Genomic DNA, 25,326 nt, shown 5'->3' with positions numbered 1-25,326 from the left:
TGGAGAGGGTGTGGAGAAAAGGGAGCCTTCTTGCACTGTTGGTGGGAATGTAAATTGATACAGCCACTATGGCGAACAGTATGGAGGTTCCTTAAAAAACTAAAAATAGAATTACCATATGACCCAGCAATCCCACTACTGGGCATACACCCAGAGAAAACCATAATTCAAGAAGACACATGCACCCCAATGTTCATTGCAGCACTATTTACAGTAGCCAGGTCATGGAAACAACCTAAATGCCCATCGACAGATGAATGGATAAAGAAGATGTGGTACATATATACAATGGAATATTACTCAGCCATAAAAAGGAACGAAATTGGGTCATTTGCAGAGACGTGGATGGACCTAGAGACTGTCATACAGAGTGAAGTAAGTCAGAAAGAGAAAAACAAATACCATATATTAACGCATATATGTGGAATCTAGAAAAATGGTACAGTTGAACCGGTTTGCAAGGCAGAAATAGAGACACAGATGTAGAGAACAAACATATGGACACCAAGGGGGAAAGCGGCGGGTGGTGGGGTGGTGGTGGTGGGATGCATTGGGAGACTGGGATTGACATGTACACACCAATATGTATAAAATAGTTAACTAATAAGAATCTGCTGTATAAAAAATAAAATTATTAAAAAGCTTTTTAAAAAGAGCATACTACAAAAAATTTTTAAAAAAGAAAAAAAAAGGGACTTCCCTGGCAGTCCAGTGGTTAAGACTCCACCCCACCTCCAATGCAGGGGTTGCGGGTTCGATTTCTGATTGATCTCACATGCCACGGGGCACGGCCAAACAAAGAAAAAAAGCATACTAGAATTAATAAGATAATTCAGTAATGTGGCTGGACACAAGATAAATAAAACAGACAGAGACACATACATATACAAATTAGTACCTGCATGCATAGAAATATAGTACAAAGAGTACAGAAGCTCTCTTAATTCACTTCTCTTTAAATGACCCTTGGGACTTATGAGGCTCTCAATTTCATCTGTAAAACCTACAGATTATTAGCTACAGCAAGATAAATGTTCTCACCTTGTGAAATAACCATTTATTCCACTTTCACCAGTTGACTGTACACTTACTAATATCCAGTTGTGCTTGCTCCTAAACATTTTTACGACAGTTGTACTATTATTACAAATAAGTAATTTAAAGAAATATTACTGAATCCAATAAACAATAATGTGAAAAGAATGAATTGTTTTTATGAAAACTAAGTTGTCTGCTTTAGAAAGATTAAACAAAGTTACAAAAAATGCTGTTGGTTTGGGTGTGACAATTATAAAAGATTGAGGGGAAGTTGTAAGATTCTGTATTTCTATTTTTCTACAAGTATTTTAAAGTTCTTGACCCATGGTAGAGAAATCCAAACTGGAAACTGTACAGGATGCATTATGAATGTAGTTTATGCCATATTATGGCATCCAAATCACTGGACCAATCCTTAAAGAACTTTGTCCTACATAACAATATGGATCAATGAATACACACACACACACGTTTTTTGTTAAAATATGTAAAATAGGTATGTTCTATTAGTCAGGATAGGCTAGGCTATGTTGCAGTAAAACAAACAAACCAAAAAACAAATAAAATCCCTTAAATCTCAGAACTTAAAATCATAAGCTCTTCACCTGGGTGGCATGCAAGGCAACTGTCTTCTATACGATGGCCCAGCATTCTAGCTACATTGGTCTTTTGGTACTTCCGCATCAACACATACTTCCACAACCAATATGGCAGGGAAGATAACGTGGGGAATCATGCTCCAACTCCTCAGTGCTTCCATGCAAAGTGAAACACATCAGTTCCACTCATATTTTCACTGGCCAGGATTAGTCAGATGGCTGTGTATAATTTTAAGAGACAAGAAAGTATAATCTTGCAAACTTGGAAGGAGACAGGGACTGGATATTGTTGAACAGTGATATCTATTACATAAGTTTCATTTTCTAGGATTTCTCAATCTTGCCAATGTAAAAACAAAACACTGTGATAGATTGTATTACTGATCAAAACATTTGCTGCCCTTCATGTTGGAATATTACTTATCTCCATCCCACTGACGTCAGGCTTGGTATTGTGACTTGAAGGGCCCTTCCCTGTGGGAGGATTATGCATCCTTGACACTTCAGTGTCAGATACGGGCTTGTGCTTTGCTCTGGCTTAAGAACGTAAGGGGGGGGAGGGGTGTGACATGGGGCACTTCTTTGTAGAAGCTTTATGAGCCAGAAGACGCTGTACCTTGATTCCTTTCTCTCTACGCCAAGGCTGCAATGTGCCTGACAGCAGTTACTCCATTAGCCTGGGTCCCAGGGTGAAGATGATGTGAAGGAGATGCTGCCAGCTTGTGGTGGGCACGTAGCGTGAGCAGAAGATTATTTGTTGTTCTATACTACCAAGAGTTCAGCTTGCCACTGCGGCATAATTGACCCTAAGCTGCATAACAGACACACTATTCTTACTGCATCAGTAAGAATGCTTATAGGAATAGCCAGAGAGAAGTGAAAATGAAAAAAACATATATTCCATTTCTAACAGTGATAAAAGTACAGAATACTTAAGGCTAAATTTGACAAGACAGGTTTATGACATATGATAAAATTTACAAAATATTATTGAGGATACAAAACATGTTAATTTCCCCAAAATTACTGTATAAATCTAATGTAATTCTAATCATAATCCCGATGGGTTTCTTTTTATTTGATAAAAGCATTTTAAAGTTCATGTGGAATAATAAAATTGACCTACAATGTTACTGCCAGGATTAAATGAGCTGAAATATGTAAAATGCTTAGGACAGTATTTGGCACAGATATGCCCAATGAATGTTACCTAACTTGGTTATTTGGAAAAATAATTAGATCATTAGAATGGAGAGTCTAAATGAGGAATGGAGAGTCTAAGAGTACTAAAATGTATCTTAGTACAAGCAAGATTTTAACATAGCCTCTAAAGGAAAATAAAATCAGACTCCTACCTTAATCCATATTCAAAAATAAATTCCATATGAATTAAAAGCAAAATGTGAAAAACTATTGTAGAATAAAATTTGAGAATAACTTTATACACTAGGAGTCAGGGAAACATTTTCAACTGACACAGTAAGCCAGAGAGTGTAAAGGAAAAGAGACATTTATTTAAAATGTTTAGGTCAAAGATACCATAAACAAAAGAAAAATATTACAACAGATTGTGGGAAATATTTCTAATGCATAAGACAAAGGTTAATTTCTATAGTATATAACAAGCACCTACAAATTTATAGGAAGAAGAAAAACTCGGTAGAAAAATGAGCAAAGACTGTGTGAACAAGCATTCCAGAAAAGCAAATCTAAATGATAAATAAACATGAAAAGTTGCTTAATCTTACTAGCAATCAGGAAGACACAAACTAAAGTGACAATGCGCCATCACTTCTAACCCATCAGATCAATTTTGTTGGCAGAAATACGAATTTATACATTCTGAATCACTGCTTTCTTTTAGAAAATGTCTCAGAACAACCCTTTAACAAATACAGTGGCAAAGGAATTACTTTGTATTCCAAGTAATCACACACAAACCACAGTATTTTGAAATTTCAGATTCTCAGGGGGTATATTTTGAAAAGACTGATTCCTGTTGCTCTTTGTATTTCCCACACTGTACGTCTCTCTCAGCTCCAAACAAAGAATTCTGCTACGACTTGTGGTCACTGGACAGTGTCTTTTGACTTCATTACCACTCTGAGCCAGGACCCCAATGAAGCCCCAGCAACACACCCCTGAACGCCCAACCCATGCAAGTTCCGGCTGTCTGCACCTGACTCCTCGCCTAGTTTCTCACAGCCCCTGGCGGTGCTAGGGTCAAGGCAACCTTGATATAGGAAATAAATTAGACCCATGTTAATCGTGCCCTGAGGCTAATTCCACCCAGTCCCCATCAGACCTTTGAAACACCAGCCATCATTTACTGAGCTTACAGTACTCTGGAGATGGCATGGAGAGCGAAATCAGGGAGCAGGTGAGCATGGAGGGGGGCAGGCAAGCTGAAAGGCTATTACAATGTTCCTAAAGAAAGATGAAAACTTCAAAAGGATATATCAGCTCCCAAAAGATGGTGAATGGGGTTTGCAGACTAAAAAGCTTTGAAAAAGACAAGGAGAGGCACATGTGCAAACAAGTGCAACAATGTGTTACAGATGCAGTGAAACAAGTATGTGTATGTGATGGGGCACAGAGTCCCCTCTCCCAGGAAGGGGGAGGGCGCTGGGGCAGAGCACCTCAGGCAAAATGTCACAGAGGAAGTGACGCTGAGCTGAGACAGTGCAATAGAGCATTCCAGAAAGAGGGGAAAACAGGAATAAAAGTGCAGGGGCATGAAAGCAGTGACATTTTCAGAGAATTGCAAGTAATTTAATATGACTAGTGTAAAGGATTTAAGAATAAGCTTGGCAGTCAGATCACTGAAGGCCTGTTTGCCATTGGACAGCGTCTGGAATTAATCCTGAAGGGCAGGAACCAGGAGCAAGTGAAGGGCTTTAAGGAGGGAAGCCACAGATTTGAATTTTAGGGGACAAAACATCCTTGGCAGCAGTAGAGAAGATGTTTTGGAATAAAGCAAGGAGTTCTTGTGGCTCAGGCGTCGGGTAATTACTTCCGTTAACTATGATACCCTATTTCTCAGGAGATTTCACTGAGATGTTTTAGAAGGAATACTTTCCTTTCTCGCTGATGTAAAGATACCTAACTAGAATGATAAACAAGGTCTTTCTTTTCCCATCTAAACTCCATTGTGTAAACTTAGTTGTACACTCTAATTTAATAAATGGAGTGAGGCTGAATGGCCTTTGGCATCGATCCCAGACACTAAAACAGTGAGAAAACAACAAAACATGGAACATAATATCTGTCCATAAATCCAATTGTATGGTTAGGGCTACGGAGCATTTTAAGAGTTATGATTTCCCTGGCCAAGTGCCAAAAAAACATACCTTCAAAAATCAGAACAGCCATTTGGCATCCAACCATGCTGACAGGATGAAAAATGTTGAGTAAATAGCCTACGTGTAATTCACCACTCTTGAAGAAGTAAAGGAAGGGTGTTTTCTAAGGCTTCAGAATGACATATTTTACTAAGTAATAACATGGTCATGAAAAAAGCCAAGAGAAAACTTCCCAGCTCACTTAGAAAATGGAGTCACTCAATTTTCTTCAAAATGATAAATATATTCTGTCATATAAAAGAATGTCTCAGATCTGGTGCATTCACAGTGGTTATCTCTGCTCTCCATTCCCTTCTTTTTGCCTTTTGTTGTTTTCTAATTTTCTGCAGTGAGCATGCATTGCTTCTAGAAAGAAAAACAGTGAAATAAACCAATCATACAATCAGAGTGACTTAGGCTGTCTTTTTCAGCTTTCTGATTCCAAAGAAGATTAATGTAAATTGCTTCTGAGATAACCTTCTAGTGTGCTTTGAATATAGGCAAATTTTCTCTCAAGTCTTTGTCTTCAAGGAATAAATTTTTGAATTTTCAAAAATACAAAAACTTCCCCTCTCAATTATTCATGCCAGTGGAGGGGAACACTGACACTAGTATTCGAAAACAGCGTCCAAGTAGAAAACAACAAGCATATGGCTATAATATACTAGGCTTTGTAAGGCACTGTACAATGTTTCTGGCAGATATGCCTTCTGAATTAAATTTTTAGTTAATATTAAAATGATTCTATGTTCCTACATGTGGGCTGGCAAATGAAGGGTGAAAGAAACAGGTCTAGAATTTAAAATTCATTGCATATAATCTACAAGATGCATGCTCCACAGGCAAATGAATAAAGACCCTCTATGCTGAAAATACAAACCGCTTCCTAAAAACACAGACCTGAAACAGGGCTATGAAAGCATGGAAAAATGGAACGCTAACCTCAGCTGTGTCTGATGCAACGCAGATGTAACACAAAACTCCTGGATTCAAAAGAGTCAACTTTCGTAAGTACTACCAAAACCCAGCTTTTCATAATCAGAGGACACTCTTTTAAAAGCAGCTCCAACTGAAATCATAGTCAGCAAAGTACTTCAGAAGAAATATGAAACATCTCTTAGGGTTAAAGAGAAGCGTCTGTCAAATAAACTCGATGTAATGTATTCCTCCATTTCTTAACACTTATAAAGGGACTTGCAAAGAAAAATGTGTAAACAGGATTTATCTTAAATGAAGCACATTGAACCTTTCCCAACACTGTAAGAATTCAGATAGTTTAAAGAGGATCTGGATGTACTCTTTATAATTTGTAGCTTCTTTTCAGGTCCTCTGAAACACAGTAACTTGCTTCCTAGTCGAGATTTGTACTCTATTGCCAAAGCTTGTAGGGGAGCAATTTCTGAAATTTACACTTAATACAACATTCTAAGTTTTAGGTAACTTGAAGAGAATATGTCTTACAAACTTTCCACACCCATTGAATTACTTTCCCTCCCATATCTCTCAGACAATGGGGCCCTCATTCTTCTACCCTGAATGCGGAGGGAAAACCATCACCACCGACCCTTGCCGCCAGCCCCTCTCCAAATCCCCCCATTCTGATTTCAAAGCTCTACAGAATCCATCTGGCTGAGAAGAAGTGCCCACAGAGGCTGGGAGGGAGAGAGGCCAAGTGGGCCTGGCCAGAAGTGGTAGCTGGCGGGGGAGAGGAAGGCTGGGCACATCACACACACACACACTCCTGATGTTAGAGGTTGTCAGAATTGTAGACTTTGTGGTGGGATGCCAGTTTTTGTTGAGTCTAGCCCTGGGGGAAACGGCATAACTGTAACCAGACAAGGATTTAGGGCCTTGGCTTACCGTCCTGAGCTTTCAGGTTGGGCTCCAGGCCCAGGAGGGTGCTTCTGGAAACTTCTCCAAATAAGTTATCTTGGATCGCCCATATCTACCTCCAGCCTATTTCCCAACCATATTAGTCAGTCTCACCTATTAGGCACAAGTATCCATTCATCCATTTTCCCCCCACTTTTCATTTAATAAACATTTATTGAGTGCTTTCTATGTGCAAGGTACAGATACGATAATGTGTAAGACATCGCCCCTGACTGTAGGAGCTTGTGGGAGAGAAACAGATAGATGTGGCCACAGATCAACACAACTGAGTGCTAGAGGTTATGGTAAAGGGCACATAGGTTGCATGAGGGCAAAAAGGAGAGAATTAACTTCTCTGCCCCATGTACTCCTCTGCTACTGTTACCTGCTCGGGCCCCGAACCCCCTGAACTCACTCGTCTTCCCTTCACAAACCCCTGCCACTGTGTCCCCTGGAACACGCAACCAAACTTCCCGGTATTTTTTACTTTGCTACAAGATCTTTGCACGTCTCAGCCCTGGCTAAAACCTAGCTTTCTCAAAGATGATGCCACTTTCCTCAAACGCTTGTCCAGTGGTATCTGCTCTTTCTCCCACTTTCGCTGACTCACGGGGCAAGAAAATGTCGACGCGACCTCTTGCTGCCGACAGTTACTGCTGATTCTTAACATTATCACTCAACTACCTCTTCTCGAAGTGCAGCACCTGCTCTGCTCCACCCTTTCTCTTCTTTTGGAGGGAAGAGGATTCAACCAAAGTCATGGGGATTTTTCAACTCGGCACGCTTTTACATCTCCTAATAACCAGCTCAGCTCGTTTGGCTGGACTCATTCGCATGCTTCTCAACCATGGTTCATCACCGGCCTGTAGTCTAGATGGGAGTTTTTTCTACATTCAACAACACACTTTCCACAAGTATTTCTGCCAGAGAGGCCTAAGAGTAAAGTCAAGAAAGACAACAAAAAGTAAAGTAAAATGGGGTACTTGTTCTCATACAAGGCACATAACAAGGCTTATTATTTAAAATGTGGGTATAGTAGGACCTACATCATACAGTAATTGAGGATTAACTGAAATGACATACGTAAAGAACTAAGAACAGGGCCTGACACATAACAGATGTTAACTATTATTATTGTATCCTCCAAACTATAATAACATACACAAAGCTTAAGCAATGATATCAAACCATTCTAGAATCAAATCTAATCTAATTCTTCACATTACTTTAGCATACTCAACACTGTCTTGTATTAACTGATGCTATAACGATGTGTGAGCTGCTCAAAACGAGGTGATCTTTCTCCTTGCTTTTGCCTTCACATTGGTCACCAAAGGCCCATTTTTAAGACTTCATGATTTTTTTAAGCTATTTTAAAACCACTTTCTAACCTCTCTTTGGAACTGCTTTCAACCCCTCAGCACTTTCTTCCCCTTTGGATTCTAAGACAGCAGTTTGCTTTTCCTTCTGCCTCTCTGACCATTTCTGTTTTGTCTCCGTGGCAGGCTCCCCTCCCTCTGGCTGCCCCTTGCAGTCTATGTTTCTCAGGGTCATCCCTCCTTTTTGCTGCTTCTCAAAGTCTTTCCAAGATGCTGTGCCACCTTCATTTATACCTTTATCGTCTCTGCCTTGAACTACTGCAATGCTCTAGGTGGTATTCTGGTGTCTGGTTTCTCCTGATTGCATATATCCCTCATTGCTGCCACCACAATAATTTTTTTTTTTAATGTCAAGTGTTTATGACAAGGCCTCCATCATCCCCTGTTCCCTGTAAGAAAAAGCCCCAAACCTCAGCACACCATCCAAGGGCCCTTCACATCAGCTCTGATCAGTCCCTCCAGTCTCATATCATCTTGGTCCACCTACTCACCCAGAACTCCAGCCACATGGAAACAGTCTTCAAACATGCCCTTCTTCAAATCCTCACCTTTCCACGTTTCTTCTTCAAGTGCCGTCTTTCCCTGTTCCCAATCTGATCCAGCTCCTTTCTCTATTAAGCATTGACCACAGCGCATTTTAAATACCTGTTTATGCGTCTATTGCCCCAGGAAAACAAAAGCATCTCAAGTACAGGGAAATGGCTTTTTCTTCTCTTTAGCTCCAGAATCTAGTATCAAGCCAATGCTCAACAAATATTTAATGACTGGGCTTCCCTGGTGGCGCAGTGGTTGAGAGTCTGCCTGCCGGTGAAGGGGACACGGGTTCGTGCCCCCGTCCGGAAAGATCTCACATGCCGCAGAGCGGCTGGGCCCGTGAGCCATGGCCGCTGAGCCTGCGCGTCCGGAGCCTGTGCTCCACAACGGGAGAGGCCACAACAGTGAGAGGACCGCGTACCAAAAAAAAAAAAAAAAAAATTAATGACTGAACTGTGAGCAATCAACAAACATTAAAAAAAACTTTTTAAAAAAGATGCAGTTTTAGAATGGATATATGTGTCTGTATAACTGAACCACTTTGCTGTACACCTGATACTAACACAACACTGTAAATCAACTACACCTCAACATAAAATAAAAATTAAATTAAAGAAATAAATAGAGATGCAGTTTTAAATTTCTCCTTAGGTGGAACTGAAAGGAAAAGGATGCAAATGAAACACTCGATCTCAAATCTCAAGGTAAACATGGATATTCTGAAGAGTGAGAAGGAAACACATAAGGACAGCAGTGCACAATACTCAAAATGTGGATTATCGCAGAAGTTCAAGGTTGTGGAATCCATGACAGTATCTACTGTCATGCGCTGCATAACACATACAACCTTATGACCTCCCTCCTTAAAATCCTTCAATGTCTTTTTAAAGATAAAGCCTCATCCTTAATCTGGCACACAAGGGCCTCCACGATAAATCTGCCTCCATCTCCTAAGCCTCATCTCACACTCCTCTCTATCTTACTCACTGAAATTTAGCCACACAGGCCTTCTTTCCCACTTGAGCTTTTGCACAAGCAAATCTACCAGCAATGTCTTTCATATTCTCTCCTCTCTAATTCACTCTTATACCTTGACTGCCAGCCCAAGGATTCCTTAAATTAGCTCCATTACATGGTGACAACGCGTGAGTCCGTTTTATCACATCACATATGGAAGGCAACAGAGTATAGTGTATGACTGTAACTATAATAGATTATGTGTCCTTGGTCATATCTATTTAAACTCTTTTATGTCTTGCTTTCAGCGCCTGTAAAACTGAGGTAAGTGTAGAACTCACTTCATAAGATTATTCAAAGAGTTAAAGGAGATAGTTCACGTACAGCACTTGGAATTGTGTTACTACATAGTAAAAGCCCTCAAAGGTCACTGATATCATACTTACTTAGCTGTCACCCTGCCCACCCCAAGAGTTCCTCTACGGCTGGAGCCCAGGAACCACACGAGCCTGTTCATTTCTGTATTCTTAGTCTCAGCCCGGAGTCCTGAACATAGCTGGCCTTCGATAAGTAATTTAAAAAAATAAAAGCAAACCGGCAAAAGCTTTGGCTTCCACATTTGCCTCACTAGCTGGATGACTGCACGCGAATCACTCATTCCACCTGGGCCTCGTTTGCCCTTATGAAAAACGTAATCTCGACCTCAAAGAGATTTTGGACGAACAGGGCGATGCATCCAGCAAAGTACACTGCCCATCTCCCAACGCCGCACAAGCGGTCGGGGCTGATAACGAACAGAGTGAACAACCGCGTCTCCCCTCCCCCGCCCTCCTCCAGCCCACACCCCCTTACGGCGCCCTCGGTCCCCGATCCCTCGGGACTTCAGGCGTGGGAGCTCCGGCCCCGTGCGGCTCCCTCCAGGTGCCCCGCACCCTCCTTCCTTCCTCGCCCGGACGGACGCACTTCCGGCGGATGTGGGTGGGGGCAACCCCGGAAACGGAAGTGAGCCGCGGGGTCGGCTGACGGTAACAGGCTGAGAAGCTGTTCGCAGAGCGAGTTGAAGATGGTGAGTGAGACCCTGGGCGACCCGAGTGGCCTGCGGGCTCGGGTCCGTGGCCGCAGGAGCAGGCCGCCGCTCCCCAGCCCGTTCCCCGGTGGCGGCGGCGGCGGGAGGAGGAGGCCGGCCTCGGGCGCCATGATTTGTCGAGTCACGGGGTCCGGGGGTTCGTGGCCGCCTCCTGGGCAGGGCTCCGGCGCTGGTCCCGCGAGCGGCGCCTCGGCTTCATCCTTTCCCACCGCCTCCTCTCTCCCATCCCCAAGTCCCCCAGTCGGCCCCGACCCCGGTCCCTTCCCGTAGTTGGCGCCGAGCCGGAAAGGACACCCCCAAAAGTGCAACGGTCTGGGGTGCGGCGCGGCCGACTACCCCTCCCCCGAGGGGAGGACCTTTGGGAGCCTAGTGCCCGACATCCTCACCCACCCCTGACCCTCGGAACTGCCTTGATAACAAACCCACAGCTGTGGGTCCCTTTTCCATCACTCAACTTTACCCCACAAACATTTTTGGGAGCTCATAGTATGGCAGGTGTTGGAGGGGGGAAAATTGGATAGTTGCTACTCCCCGTTTGTCAGTATTGTTATTGGGTCTCCTCCTGCCCCGCCCCTTCTCTCTTTTTAACTTAAAAGTTTGATGTTTGGGAGAGATTCTTGAATCGTCATTGCTCGCGACTCTGATACTACCAGTACTGCTGCTGGGCCATCCAAATCTAGAAAGTTTCTGTTGGTAAATACTGCTGAACATAGTAAAGAGGTTTAATAAACATCCTCAAGTAACCAGTGTTAATTAACTTTTCATAGATTTGTTTTCCTCTGCTACTTTATTAGAAATATCATGTACTGATTCTCATGTTTTACAGGAGGGAATTGGGAAAGTGATAACAGTAGATCCCAGAGATCAGGATCCCCCTTTCCTTTGTGTGTAGAGGAAACTTTTCTTCCGTTACTCTACAATAAAGCAGTCTGGGAGAAGGAGAACCTTTATGTAGGAAAGCAACAGAAGGTGTTTTTGGAAAGGTACAATCATACAACTCTGGTCCTGGAAAGAGTTCAGGCAGCTGGAAGGATGAGTAAACAGGGCCGGAGAGGTTCTGTGCCTTCGTCAGGTTAGTGGCCTCCACACTAGATTTCAGCTTCTTTTCCTAATTAACTGTGACTTCTATGTGGGAGAGTTGAAACCTGTTGTACAGCTTCTTGAGTTCCAGGCTTCGGACCTTGGACATTATTCAGGCAAGACATTGACAAACCAGTGAAAGGTTTTTGCTTTTCGTTTTGTTTTGTTTTTTTAACAGCTTTGGTGAGGAAAATTGCTTATCAGGCAAATCTTGCTGTGCAGAATTGGAAAATAGAACAGGCTAGAGGCAGTGCTGTTAACATTATCCAGGTGTGAGAGCCTGGACTGGGGTGGTAGATTGAGGAAACCCGGGACACTGTGCAGTACCTGACCTAGTAAAATATAAAAATAAAGTAAAACATCAATTTAAAAAGCTGGTTTCTCAGAATAGTTTCTCCTAGAAGAGTATAACACTCCAAACTACCTGCAGCTGTTTTACGGTTTTCTGCAGAATTGCAGGGAAGATGTATTTCAGCAACAAGTAACTTAAACTCAGCATCTTGTGTTTTAACTATGGTAACATGTATTACATTTTAATTGCATGTTTACTTTATCTTCATTAGATTAAGCCCTGGAAGACAGATATGTATCTTCAGTATCTAGTAGAGAACCTGCCACATAGTAGATATTTAATAAATATTTGGTGATTAAATTATAGTATAAATGAGTAGGGTGACCATACACTAGTACCAAATATACCGTGAGTCTTTGTTTTTATTTTTTTTTATTTATACCATCCTGATTAGGTACATTTATTTTTCATTGGTAGTACCCTCTTATGGGAACCAAAAACTTTCTGAAATTCCCTTTCTTTCTTAGCTCCTGTGACTACTCTCTTCTAGCTGTTCTCTCTGTTCTTAATCCCATTTTCCTTGTTCTTCCTTGTCCATAAGGAATGGTATTCCCCAGGATTCTGCCCTCAACATTTTTCATTCTGTGCCGATCATTCTAACCTAAGGGGGGATCTTTCCAATAAAAGTAAATCTGATCATGCCATAACCCTTCAGAGGCTCTCTGTCTATTTCAGAATAAAACAGAAGTTTCTTTGCATATTGAAGCCTTTTCATTTTTTCTTTTGGCCAGCCTTTACTGCTCTACTCAGACATGTAGTTAGCTGGTCATCTCAAACGACTTGTAGCTTGCTCATTTATATTTTTATACTTTTACCCATGTTCTTGTTTTACGTGAATGCCTTTCAATCTGACAGCACTCAGAGATCAACTCAGGAATCCTTCCTACCCCAAATTCGATTTTATTCACTGAACCATGTATATTCCTCTACCATAATGCTAAAGCTCATGATACTTGTCTAGACTGGGCCCTTTGAGGGCAAAGACCTTATCCTTTCTTTCCAGTGCTTAAACAGTGTTTTTTTGAACTGTTTATATTTAATAGTGTTTTTCCTTTCTGTTGTAGAATGCCAGAGGACTTGGATCTCAGCTAAAGGACAGTATTCCAGTTACTGAACTTTCAGCAAGTGGACCTTTTGAAAGTCATGATCTTCTTCGAAAAGGGTATATGGGGGAATTGGGACTTTGACTTTGTTATGGTAAAATGTGAATTATTTCTCACAGTATTCTTTAAATATTTTGATAGGCCATAAATGTATATTTAATTTAGGAGGTAGCAAGTAATACACTTTAGGGGAGGAGGGGGAGGGTAGGATTGGATGTGTTCTATAGTGGAAGAAGCATCTTATCAGAGTAGTAGGTTCCCAGGAAAGGGCATCTTCCTAGGAGATGTTACCCAGTAGCATGATTTGGTAGGATTCTTCTTTGTGCTGCTGATAACTTGGAGAGCCATTTGTCTCTTCATCTTATTAACTTTTGGAGTAATTGACTGTTCTTTGGGAGACACTAGAACATAGCAGTAAAGAGCATGGACTCTGGGTTTTGGTCCTGGCTCCGCCATTTACTAGATGTATGCCTGTGGGCAGGTTACTTAATTGTTCTACGTCTCAGTGTCCACACCTGTGAAATAAGGCTAGTAATAGCATATATGTTATTTTGAATGAGCTAACACATGGAAAGTACGTAGACCAGTACATGGCATTAGTAAGCACTGGGTAAGGCTTAGATGCTCTTATTTTTCTTTTCTAGTTTCAGTACAGTTATGCACCTTCCCTCTATTTTCTATATTTTTCTATATGTTTAGGTCTGAATTTCTAGTTCTGGTCCTTTTCCTTGGCAGATTGTTTTTCTGCTTAATCAAATAAGGATAATGCTTTCCTCCCCGCTTTGTATGTACTGTGTTTTGAATTTTTGAATTTTATATCTAATTTTCAGGTGTTTACTCTTACTGTCTTAGAATATCATTCTAATATTGGTCTCTGGGAGCAGACATAATACCTCACTATTGTCTTTTCATTCTGTAGTAAAAGATGCACTATATTGCCTTTGGAATTGGCAGTAGTATAGTATAGTCAGATTTATAAGCTAGCCAGTAACCAATCCGGGTGATTCGTTCTTGTTTTTTTTGTTTTCACATGAAATGCTTCTTTTCCTTCCCAGTTAGACTGTAAGATTGCCACGAGCAGAGCCATTATCAAATTCCACTTTGCGGATAATGTTCTGTACAAAGATAGTATTCAGTAAACGATTGTTGCAGGATTTCTAAGGTTTCCTTCAGCTCTCAGATCCTGGTTTGGACAATAAGATAGTCATCTTTGTATATCTAGGGTGATAAAGACCCGCGGCCTGGTTCTAGCTGTATATCACCTAATATGGTACTTTATACATAGTAGGTGTTTGGTAAATGTCAAACAGATCGTTCAACATGTGTTTACCAAAAATATATTAACTATTGAATATGCATTAGATCTGAACAAAAGAGGCTTAGATATTTTATATAATGCAAGAATCATGTCATCAGAGTAATAGTATTAAACATACTTTTTATTAAATTTCTTCTAGGTACAGGGCATCATTTAGCACCATTTTTGGGGGGGTTCTCCCCAGTGAATTGAAGTCTTGACCACCAGTATCTATAATAGATGCATTTAAAACAATATTCAGTAAATTTGACTTCTTGTCTTCCTTTTGGTATATAGTTCTATGAATTTTAAAACATGTGTTAATTCCCAGAACCATCACCACCACACTCAGGATACAGAATAGTTTACTCATCCCCCCAAAACTCCCTGTGCCATTTATTTATACTACAACAGTGATGGATGTGATTTTGAGCTCTAGGTATTCAGTAATATATAATCTTCCATCTTAAATGTTTATTTTCAGTTTTTCTTATGTGAAAAATGAACTTTTGCCCAGTCATCCTCTTGAATTATCAGAAAAAAATGTAAGTATGTTACCTGTGTTTTTATTTTTATCCTTTAGAAAAATATTTTTAATAATACTTGATTAAGACACTTCTGGTGTTGAGCATTTAACCATGAAAAACTTGAGGCCTTGTTTTCAATATCCTAATCTTTGAGTTATCATTGTATTGCTTCACTAAAGCTCCCTTTCTACACATTCTTCTTTGTCTTTTTTATAGACATTTCTAGAGGTTAGTCCACCTTTCCATTCCTTTCATATGTTCTCCTTTGATGATCCCATTTTCTTTTATATTTATTCCCCTGCCATTTTTGCTGTTGGTCTTCCCAAGCCCATATCTCTAGCCTTGACCTCTTTTTCAAGCCCTGCATCTCCAAGTTACTGCTGGGCACAGTAGGTGCACAGGTGAATATGACATAGTCCCCATCCTTAAGGGGCTGAAATTTTAATGGGAGGATAAGCAGTGGATAGGGGCTTCATAAAGTGTTGTAGAGGACCAGGGATGGAGCAAGCATCTGTGGAAAGCTTTCTAGAAGAGGGCATTTGAACAGTTTTAGAACAGTATTAACCAGATAAATAGGTGGGGAAAGGTTATTCCCCAGAGGGTATAGCTTGTACAGATGTCCTAAAGACAACATAAAGGATTTTTAAATAACACATTCAGAGCAAGAACAAGGAGGTGTCTTACTACTTGGGGATGATGGTGCAGTGTCACCCAGTTAAACAGGAAGCTGACCTATTCCGGTTTTTTTGTTTTGTTTTGTTTCCTCCCTCTTCAGCAAGGGGAAAGATTTTTCCTTAAGAAAGAGTAGAACAAATAATTTGATGATGAAATTGAAGTTCAAATTAGACGAGAAGATAAAGGGGCCCCTGGCTGCTTTAGCTGCATTCTGGTTTCATGCTCAGAAGATGAGAAGGTTGTTTTTCAGAGATTTCAGATTAGCCATAGAAAACATATAAATCAGGTTTATGGAAGAAAAAGCTGACACGGATAGCTCGTTTTGATGAATAAGTGAACTACATCATAGATGACGCAATAGACCAAAAGACTAGGCCAGAACTTCAAGAAAAACAAAGAGGTGAATGTGAAGTTCTGCATTTGGGTTCAAAGATAAATTATACATATTTAGATGGGGTAAACCTGACTTTTTTTTTTGCGCTACCCGGGCCTCTCACTGTTGTGGCCTCTCCCGTTGCGGAGCACAGGCTCCGGACACGCAGGCTCAGCGGCCATGGCTCACGGGCCCAGCCGCTCCGCGGCATGTGGGATCCTCCCAGGGTGGGGCACGAACCCGCGTCCCCTGCATCGGCAGGCGGACTCTAAACCACTGCACCACCAGGGAAACCCTGACTCGTTTTTTAGAAGTAGTATCAGTGCTTAGTAAGAGTATGATTCCAGAATAAAATTGCTTATTAGTACCCAACACAAATTGGACAGACTTCAGAGTTTGGGTTTCTTTTTTCCCCCAGACTCAATTACTCAGAAAGGTGGAGTTTAAGAGTTGTAATTTAATTAACAGGACCGTATAATGGGTCTGATTATTTCTTTTATGAAATCCTTTGAAGTAGATACTTTCATACTTAGAAATTTCTTACTAATTATTGTCCCTGTATAAAACTTCCTGGATCTGAGGTTATTTACACCTTTTTGCTCTACCAGTTTTGCAGTAATTCTAATCAAAAGCATTGAAATATGATTATGCTTTGTAAATACACTTTTGCAATGTGAAAAACATTCCCTTAATGTATTAGTTCTGTAAATCTAAATTTTAGGTGGTAATTTTACACCAGTGAAGGACACCTGCATGCCAGGTAAAATATAGACATACATATTCTAAAATTTGTCAAAGAAATTAGTAAAAATACTTCGTTTTTATTTCAGTTATGGTTATTGAAATCTTTCCTCTAAGTATTGTGTCACATGCGTATCAGTGCTAACTGTTTTGAAAGCAGAATGTTGAGTAACATTTAAAATTACATTGTTGTCTTTATAGTTCCAGCTCAATCAAGATAAAATGAACTTTTCCACACTGAGAAACATCCAGGGTCTATTTGCTCCATTAAAACTACAAATGGAATTCAAGGCAGTGCAGCAGGTGGGTTTATGAATGTCAATTTATATGCATCCCACCTGTGTGTTGATATCAATTGGAAGGAGCCTTCTATTTTAATAACAGCTGTACAAACCTTACCTTCTCTTCTCCCCTACAACCTATCCTACTTTCCCCCTTTTAGGATATGACCTTGATTTCTACTTCATAGAGAAAAGAAGCTTTGAAATGGAAAACTCTTTTAAATTATAGGCTCACTGTCTGAAAACTTACCTGTGTTCACTTTTCATGTTTTTCTCCTTTGGGGGGTTACACTGAATCTGAGATGCCTCTAGGAATATCCAGGTGGAGGTATCTAATAGGCAGGTTGTATATTGCTGAGTATACCTGTTGCTTAGGAAGAAGATCTTCGGAAAGGTTGTTCCAAGTGTGTAAGAACTGTCCCCCCATCTGTGCTCTGGATTCTGTCACATCCATTGATTCCAGTGATTGCTGGACAACTAACAAAGAACAGAAAAACTGAAAATTTGGTTTGGCTACATTACAGTTTGTTGGGTACAAACTATGTGCCATTGACTATATATGTATACTTTACACTGCACCATGCTACAGGTTTGAGAGGAAGGTGCTGTTATCCTAGTTCACAGATGGAAACAGGGTGACACAAGTCAGGTAACTTAGGCAAAGCCTAAGTAAGTATAAAAGCAGAATTTGAATCCAGATCTCTCTGACTGTACAGCCCATGCTTTCTCCACTGTACTTAGATACTAGTCTGCAGTATATGTATTTAATAATTGAAAAAAGTATATAACACTAGTTCACAATGGCATTGTGGTTTTTAAAGGCCCACAGGTGACTTTGATCTTCATTTCTAGTTACCACTACTGTTTTTTTTTTTTAAATTAATTATTAGTTTATTTTTTGCTGCGTTGGTCTTCGTTGCTGCATGGGCTTTCTCTAGTGGCGAGTGGCGGCTACTCTTCGTTGCGGTGCGTGGGCTTCTCATTGCGGTGGCTTCTCTTGTTGCGGAACATGGGCTCTAGGCATGCTGGCTTCAGCAGTTGTGGCACGCAGGCTCAGTAGTTGTAGTTCGTGGGCTCTAGAGCGCAGGCTCAGTAGTTGTGGCACGTGGGCTTAGTTGCTCCGCGGCATATGGGATCTTCCCAGACCAGGGATCAAACCCGTGTCCCCTGCATTGGCAGGCAGATTCTTAACCACTGTGCCACCAGGGAAGTCCCTATCGGTACTGTTTTAAAGGGTCATAACTTAAACATTTGTGTGAGCAATACAGAACAACATAAAAAATGAATAATTGGTTTACTAAATAGAATACTGCTCTCGCTGAGTTGGAATTTCTTCAGGAATTTGATCATCCCACGTTTATTAGGAACAAAGAATGGTGTTAGGCTCTAGGATTTTGCATTTCATCACGTGGTGTGTGCTTGGGTTTCCTGGACGGAAGCGAAACCCTCGAACGTGAGCAAGCCTAATGGGATTGTTAAGTGTCAGTGAGAAGCTCTCAGTTTCAGTGTATATATTTTGCATAAAGTGTTGAGGAATTTTTAAAATTTTGGTTTGGGTCTCAAATGTGAACTTGCATGTTAAATTGATTAACCCACATTGGTTAAATTGATATGTTACTTGGTTTTGTGAATTTTACAAATAAAGAATGAAGAATGTGAAATTTGGTCATGTATATTTTTTCCCCTTGGTTTTTTCTAATTTTGCCTTTTTATACTTTTCCTGAAGGTTCAGCGTCTTCCATTTCTTCCAAGCTCAAACCTTTCATTGGATATTTTGAGGGGTAATGATGAGACTATTGGATTTGAAGATATTCTTAATGGTAAGTGTCATTCCATACCTTTTTATAGAGCCCCAATAATGTACAAGACAACAGCAGCAGATGAAACGTACAGCGTCTTCATCCTCGTGGAGTTTATAGCTGATTGAATTCATTTGTGTTTATTCAGTGAAATAAGATAAACTTTAATGGTAATAACTGTTTAACTGGTTTTAAAAGTGAAAATTATTTATGGAGTTCTGAGATTATAGTCATTTCAGTCAATTAATGACAGTCATTCCTTTCATATCCTGAGGATAAAGTCTGTTGTGTGAGTCCAGTGCAATATTCTTAGGGTAGCTTAAACGAGGATTGTTGTTGCACTGTTCAGAATGTTTGTGGGATGTGACTAGTTTTAAAAACAACTAGAAAAAATCAGATCAAAGTTTTCTTTAAAAAATACCCACCCTTTCCTCCTAAGTAATTGTTGTGTTTCTATAGATGGTGAATAGTAAAGAAGAATCTGTCATTTTTAACAAAATTCTCTGGATGATTATATTATGTATGACATAAATGGCTTTTAAGTAAGAGCAATACATGCAGCATCCTTTATTTTTTTCTGGTTCTGAGGACGGTAAACAAATATAATTTTGTCCAGTATTACTTCTGTTCATTATGCCTCAGCAGTTTGGGAGAAACAGAAAAACCCAACAGGATTAAATTATATTACTTTTGCTTGGCTGCTAATGTCCGGTAACGAGATGCTGTGGATGCAACAAATCTCATGAGACTCCACTTTGAGAATCTTCCCTGAGGGAACTTTTTGAATGCAGGAAAATCTGGAATTCCTAAGCTTTTACATTGAATTTAGACCTCATTTAAAATTAGTAAGGTGATAGCTCAGGTTTATAATTATCTTTTAGTTATAAAAATGCACTCATTTAAAAATCAGGCTCTGTAAAGTCATGTGAAAAAAAGGGAGAGGGACTTACTGAGCATTTATTCAGTCAGTAAAATAATTGTTATACGTCAGGCACTGGGCTAGGCTTTGAATATACGATGGTGAAAAAAACAAAACATCCGTGCTTCCTAATGGGGGAGGTAAACATTAACAGTTAAAACACAAACATGTAGTTATAAACAGTGATTAAATTCTAAGAATAAAGGGGGTAGGTGTATAGTTTGTTGTTGGGTAGGAGGGCCAGGCACCTCTGGGAATATGACATATAAATTGATTCCTGAAAGATACATGAATTAGTTGAGCTAAAAGTAGAGGGAAGAATATTTCAGACAGAAGAAGCTGTATGCCCAGGGTCTCTAACCTGAGAACAGCCGAAGAGCTTTGAAGGGTTTATTCCACTTAAGAGCTAACAAGTTAGCCCTCTGTGGTTTCACAGATGCTGGCAGAGACAGACTCCTCGAGACAAAGGGCAGTTTGTTATTCACGGCAGTAGCAGAAGCCAGAGCATCAGCTTTTCTGTTGGGTCCCTAAGCCCCAGTTCCCACAGGGCAGCAAGAAGAGGGTTAGATGAAACCAGCATATAGAGTGTATTTTGTTACAGTAAGGGGAACCCCAAGTTCAGGGCACCTGAATCTTATAATGGGCAGTCAGCCTGCCTATTCTGTGCCCCAAGGGCAACATGATCTCTCTTTAGAAACAGCCTTGGAAAGAGAGTCCAGAACAAAGGCAGACAGTGCCTCTGCTTCCAAGACTTGTGGAATCAAGAAAGGCTCCTAGAGAATTGTCTCTCAACACACATAAGAACATGTTAAGAAGGCCCATGTAGCTGGAGTGTTTTGAGGGAAGTGGAAAGTAGAATAAGGTGAGGTTGAAAAGCCAGGCAGGTACAGAGGAGCCAGCGCCTTGCAGACCATAAAAAGTTTATTCAGAATGCAACAGAAAGCCATTGAGTGATTTTTTTTTTTCTTTTGACATCTGAAGACTGTAACTTTATTTTATTTTTTTCTTCAGCTCTTTTGTTTTCTTTCAATTTATAATCTTTTTTTTAATTTTATTTTTTCAAACGGGTTATTAGTTATCTATTTTATGCATATTAGTGTATATGTGTCAGTCGCAGTCTCCCAATTCATCCCACCACCACCCCTGCCCCCACTCGGACGTTCCCCCCGTGGTGTCCATACCCATCGAGTGATTTTAAGCCGTGACATGTGATAGAATTTCAGATTTAAAAAGATCACTAGCGGGGGCTTCCCTGGTGGCGCAGTGGTTGCGAGTCCGCCTGCCGATGCAGGGAACACGAGTTCGTGCCCCGGTCCAGGAAGATCCCACATGCCGCAGGGCGGCTAGGCCCGCGAGCCATGGCCGCTGAGCCTGCGCGTCCGGAGCCTGTGCTCCGCAACGGGAAAGGCCACAACAGTGAGAGAGGCCCGCGTACCACAAAAAAAAAAAAAAAAGATCACTGGCTATCTTATGGACATCTTTATATATTCATTCCTTGCATCTCTGTAAGGCAGCTAAGAACTAGAAAGATCCTCTGTTTAGGTAGGTGATTTTTGTCAGGATGAGATCACTGCACTGCACTTTGGGTAGTTTCCCCCTTGTGGGGACTGTGACTGTATAATTTATGGACAGTTTATGGCTTCACCTTAGGGCCTTGCCTTAGCTGTTCCTTCTGCTTAGAATACTTTCCCCCCCTCACTTTTCAGATCCCAGTTTAAATGTCACTCCTTCAGAGACTACCCAGTCTAAAGTAGTCCCAGTCACCCTGTCACCTCATTTTCATTCTTTGCTTATCACTTTTTCAGTATTTTTCTTGTCTCTTATTTGTTTTCCCCAACTTAAATACAGGCCTCGCGAGAGCTGGGGACTTTGTCTTGTTAACTCTTGTGTCTCCAGTGCCTCATAAGGTGCTTAATCCGTGATGAGTGTTGAAAGCTGTTGCTCACCACATTCTCCTCATCACATTTGACCCAGAAGGAATTTTAAAGTCTGTAATGAGGGAGTAGTGTGTTAATCTAAGCGTGATATGAAGACTAGTCAACTGTGATGAAAATCTGTATAATTCTCCAATTTACATTTTTTAAAGTGTTGGAGGTGATCAGAGTTTTGTTTGCTTGCTCATCAGGGAAGTGCTTGGCCAAGAAAAATCTGCACATTATATTTTAAGGAAGGGAAGAGAATGTGAGGAAGGCAGTAAGAAAGTCACAACTAGCCTTTTTCTTAATGCTGAAAGTGGCCTTCCGTTTACTCTAGTTCTGTCACTTTAAGATGAGGGAACTGAGACTGACCAAGAGGCCGGGTCCTCCCTGGGAGTCTCACGGGCCAGGGCCTTGCTTACATGGTGTGCTGTCTTCTGGTGCAAGTGATTTATTTAATAAGCATGTATTTTATTAAAGTCAAAAGCTTTAAAAAGCAGAGTTTAAAAGGGAAGTTGTTATTATATAAATAAGGATATTCTTTGTTTAAATATTGAAAACATTACAGCTGAGATTCAAGTCCTCCATGTTTACCCCAAACCCATTTCTCTCCCTGCTTCCCTGTTTGCCTGCTGCTTGCTTTTAGTTAGTGTATGTCCTTCCAGACTTTTTTCTGTGTGTCTTCATACAAATATATATAATCAGAAAATATCTGGCGTTGCTTTGTGTATATATTTTTTTATCACAATTGGTATCATACTGTGTGTATCTTACGGTAGTAGGTATGCTGCATCAATACATGTATTGAGTTTTCTCTCTTACTAACAAAACAGGGCTGCAGCAAACATCTTTGTTCTTTGTACTCATGTGCGGACATACTTTTTCTTAATTTGGGTTTTGGATGCCTGTTGTATACATAGCCATTTACTCTATTAATAATTGTAACAGTATCAGTTGTTGCTAAGGTTACTTTGTTGTGTGACAGATGTCAAAAGAGTAGAGATTGCTGAACTAATGTGACACAGTAATCTCCAGTCTCTTAGGAGATCCAGTGAGGAAACATCCAAATTGATGTTACTCTTGGTAATCATTATTTTAATGATTATTTATTTTTACAAACTGATTTTACAGTTTATTTCGTTGGGTATTTATTCTGTTTCTTGTCCTGTGTGGAGGAGAAGAGGCTTTGTTTGTTTGTAGGAAGCTTAATGTTGTTATTCATTTTAAAAACTCTTAGGTGCATTATTGCAGTTAAAGTAAGACTTTTGTCTGACTCGTCAATACAGACAAGAGAGTGAAGGTTTTTAAGGTTTTCTTGCTCTAGACTTCTGGTTTGTGTACATATATATTTGCAACAGAGCACAGAGTGATAGAAATAAAATGGGTTTTGCAAATTAGATTACGGATTGTTTAATCTCTTATTAGAGATCGTTCCTAGAGTCAACTGGAAAGCACTGGAAAACTTAAGAACTTTGAAAAAGAACTTATTCAATCTATATTTCTTTTACAATCACCTGAATTGAGGTATACTTGACATACAGTAGAATGCACCCATTCTAAGTGTCCAGTTCTTTAATATGTTTGTTTTTGTTTGTTTTCAGACCCGTCACAAAGTGAACTAATGGGAGAACCACATTTGATGGTTGAATATAAGCTCGGTTTACTATAATGCAGTGTGCTGTTCATGGAAGTAGAGGGGCTGCATCTTGTTTATAGTCGTTTTTTACTATAATTTGACGTGCACAACATTAAAATTACTGACACATGAGAATTTTTGCCTAAATAGTATCTGTGATCATTTGAAGTTATTTGGGTCTTTGGTTTATGTGATAATTGAAGGCACTAAAGGGAGATGGTTTAAAAACTTCTAATTTATATTAAAACAATAGCCTTCTACGTCTTTAAAAAAATGTTGCTAATTAATATCATAAAACTATGCACAGGTTCCAATTCAGCCTGTTTCCTAGTTATTTCATAAATTTAATTTTGAATAATCATTATTGGTATTTGAGCCTGCAAACTTCATAGTAGCATCTTTCAGAATAAACATCTGTTCAGTGGCAGCATTTCAAAGTAAGTACAAAATAAGACTATTATATTTTACCTTGTTTCAGTATAGTCCATTAATACTCATAAGAATAACACTTGCTTTATTGATGCTACTTAGGATTATAACTACATTCTTTGATTCTTTCAGGTTGAAAAGTATAAGTTCAGAGGTTTTGATTTTGGTCTTGTCTTTAAAGTGAAAAATTAAACAATCAGCAGATGTCAATTAAACTGTAGTACTGCATAGATTAATATATCATAAGATGCTTAAATTTAAAAAGGAAAACAGAACATTCATGTACACATACAACTATTCATGAACAAATTCAATAATAGTTTATTTAAAAATAAATCTTCCCTATGGTTGTTCTTTGTTAATAAGGTATTTTTTTATGGACCTAGTATACAAAATTAAAGATTATCAATTTCTCAGGAGTATTTTTATTGTCTAAGTCACTGATCTGTGACTGAAGGCAATGTTTTCTCCCCCCACTGGGAGTGGGGGGGGTCATTTAACAGTGTCTAGAGAAATTTCTGGTTGTCACAACTTTGGGGAGGGTTTCCAGCTGGCATCTAGTGCAAGGAGGCTAGGGATGCTGCTAAACATCCTACTGTAAAAATTGCTCCTGACCGTTGAGAATTGAGCTTAAAACTGTCTTTGCCAACACAATATTTGCCAACCCACTTTACACTTAAATTATGAGAAAATATAGAAATAATGAAGGTTCACTAATTGAACACTAATGGACGTGTTCTCTTTCAACTAATTAACAAAGTTGGATATTTCTGTACCTTAATTAGTTTTAGGAATAGTAGATACTCTTCCTGACCAGTAGAAGGTACTATGAATTAATGAACATAGTTTAAATGGAAAAACTGATGCTTTAAACACAGAAATTGGTAATCATGATTAGTGCTTATTCTCTGAAGGTCTTCATGCTTGCCCCTCTCTCCTTTTCCTCTTTTACCTCCTTTGTGTTTACACCCATGATCCTTATCCCTGGGTGCCTGTAAAATCACCTGGAAATCTTGTGAAAGAATTTTGGTGTCAGGGTCTGAATCTCAGAAATTCCAGAAGGACGAGTCTGGGGTGGATCCCAGGAAGTCTACTTTTGAAAAGCTCTCCAGGGATGAGAACCTTTGATTTATATGCTTGCTTTCGCCTTTATAGTAATATTTATTAGCATCAGTTAATTCTTCCCGTGTACCTCGGTGCTGGAACGTTTGCTAGTAGTCTCTGCAAACTGCAGTGTGTGCCTGGAGTTGGGATGATTTGGGTTCCTTCATGAGAGTAAATTTCAGGTTCCTCTGAGATACTTTGCCTAGGTGCCAGACTCTTCAGTTAGGCATTTTTTCTTTCAGATGCCGTGGGGTTTGTTTTAAGGAATTAGTTTAGTATTTTGAGGG

The 25,326-nt window shown here is 40.0% G+C and overlaps 1 protein-coding gene across 1 annotated transcript; it reads left to right on the top strand.

Moving 5' to 3' along the window:
- The first annotated feature begins 10,658 nt into the window (after nucleotides 1–10,658).
- Nucleotides 10,659–23,641, top strand: POMP (proteasome maturation protein). Its single transcript, XM_067713586.1, has 6 exons — nucleotides 10,659–10,786; nucleotides 13,304–13,401; nucleotides 15,124–15,184; nucleotides 17,157–17,258; nucleotides 18,963–19,056; nucleotides 23,472–23,641. Exons 1-6 carry the CDS (start codon nucleotides 10,784–10,786, stop codon nucleotides 23,537–23,539), a joined length of 426 nt encoding a protein of 141 aa, XP_067569687.1. The 5' UTR covers nucleotides 10,659–10,783; the 3' UTR covers nucleotides 23,540–23,641.
- Nucleotides 23,642–25,326: the final 1,685 nt, after the last annotated feature.

This window comes from Pseudorca crassidens, chromosome 18 (genome assembly GCF_039906515.1).
Source record: "Pseudorca crassidens isolate mPseCra1 chromosome 18, mPseCra1.hap1, whole genome shotgun sequence".
Classification (NCBI taxonomy): Eukaryota; Metazoa; Chordata; class Mammalia; order Artiodactyla; family Delphinidae; genus Pseudorca; species Pseudorca crassidens.
Note: the sequence above shows the minus strand (reverse complement) of the source record. Positions and strands in the feature narration are given on the sequence as shown.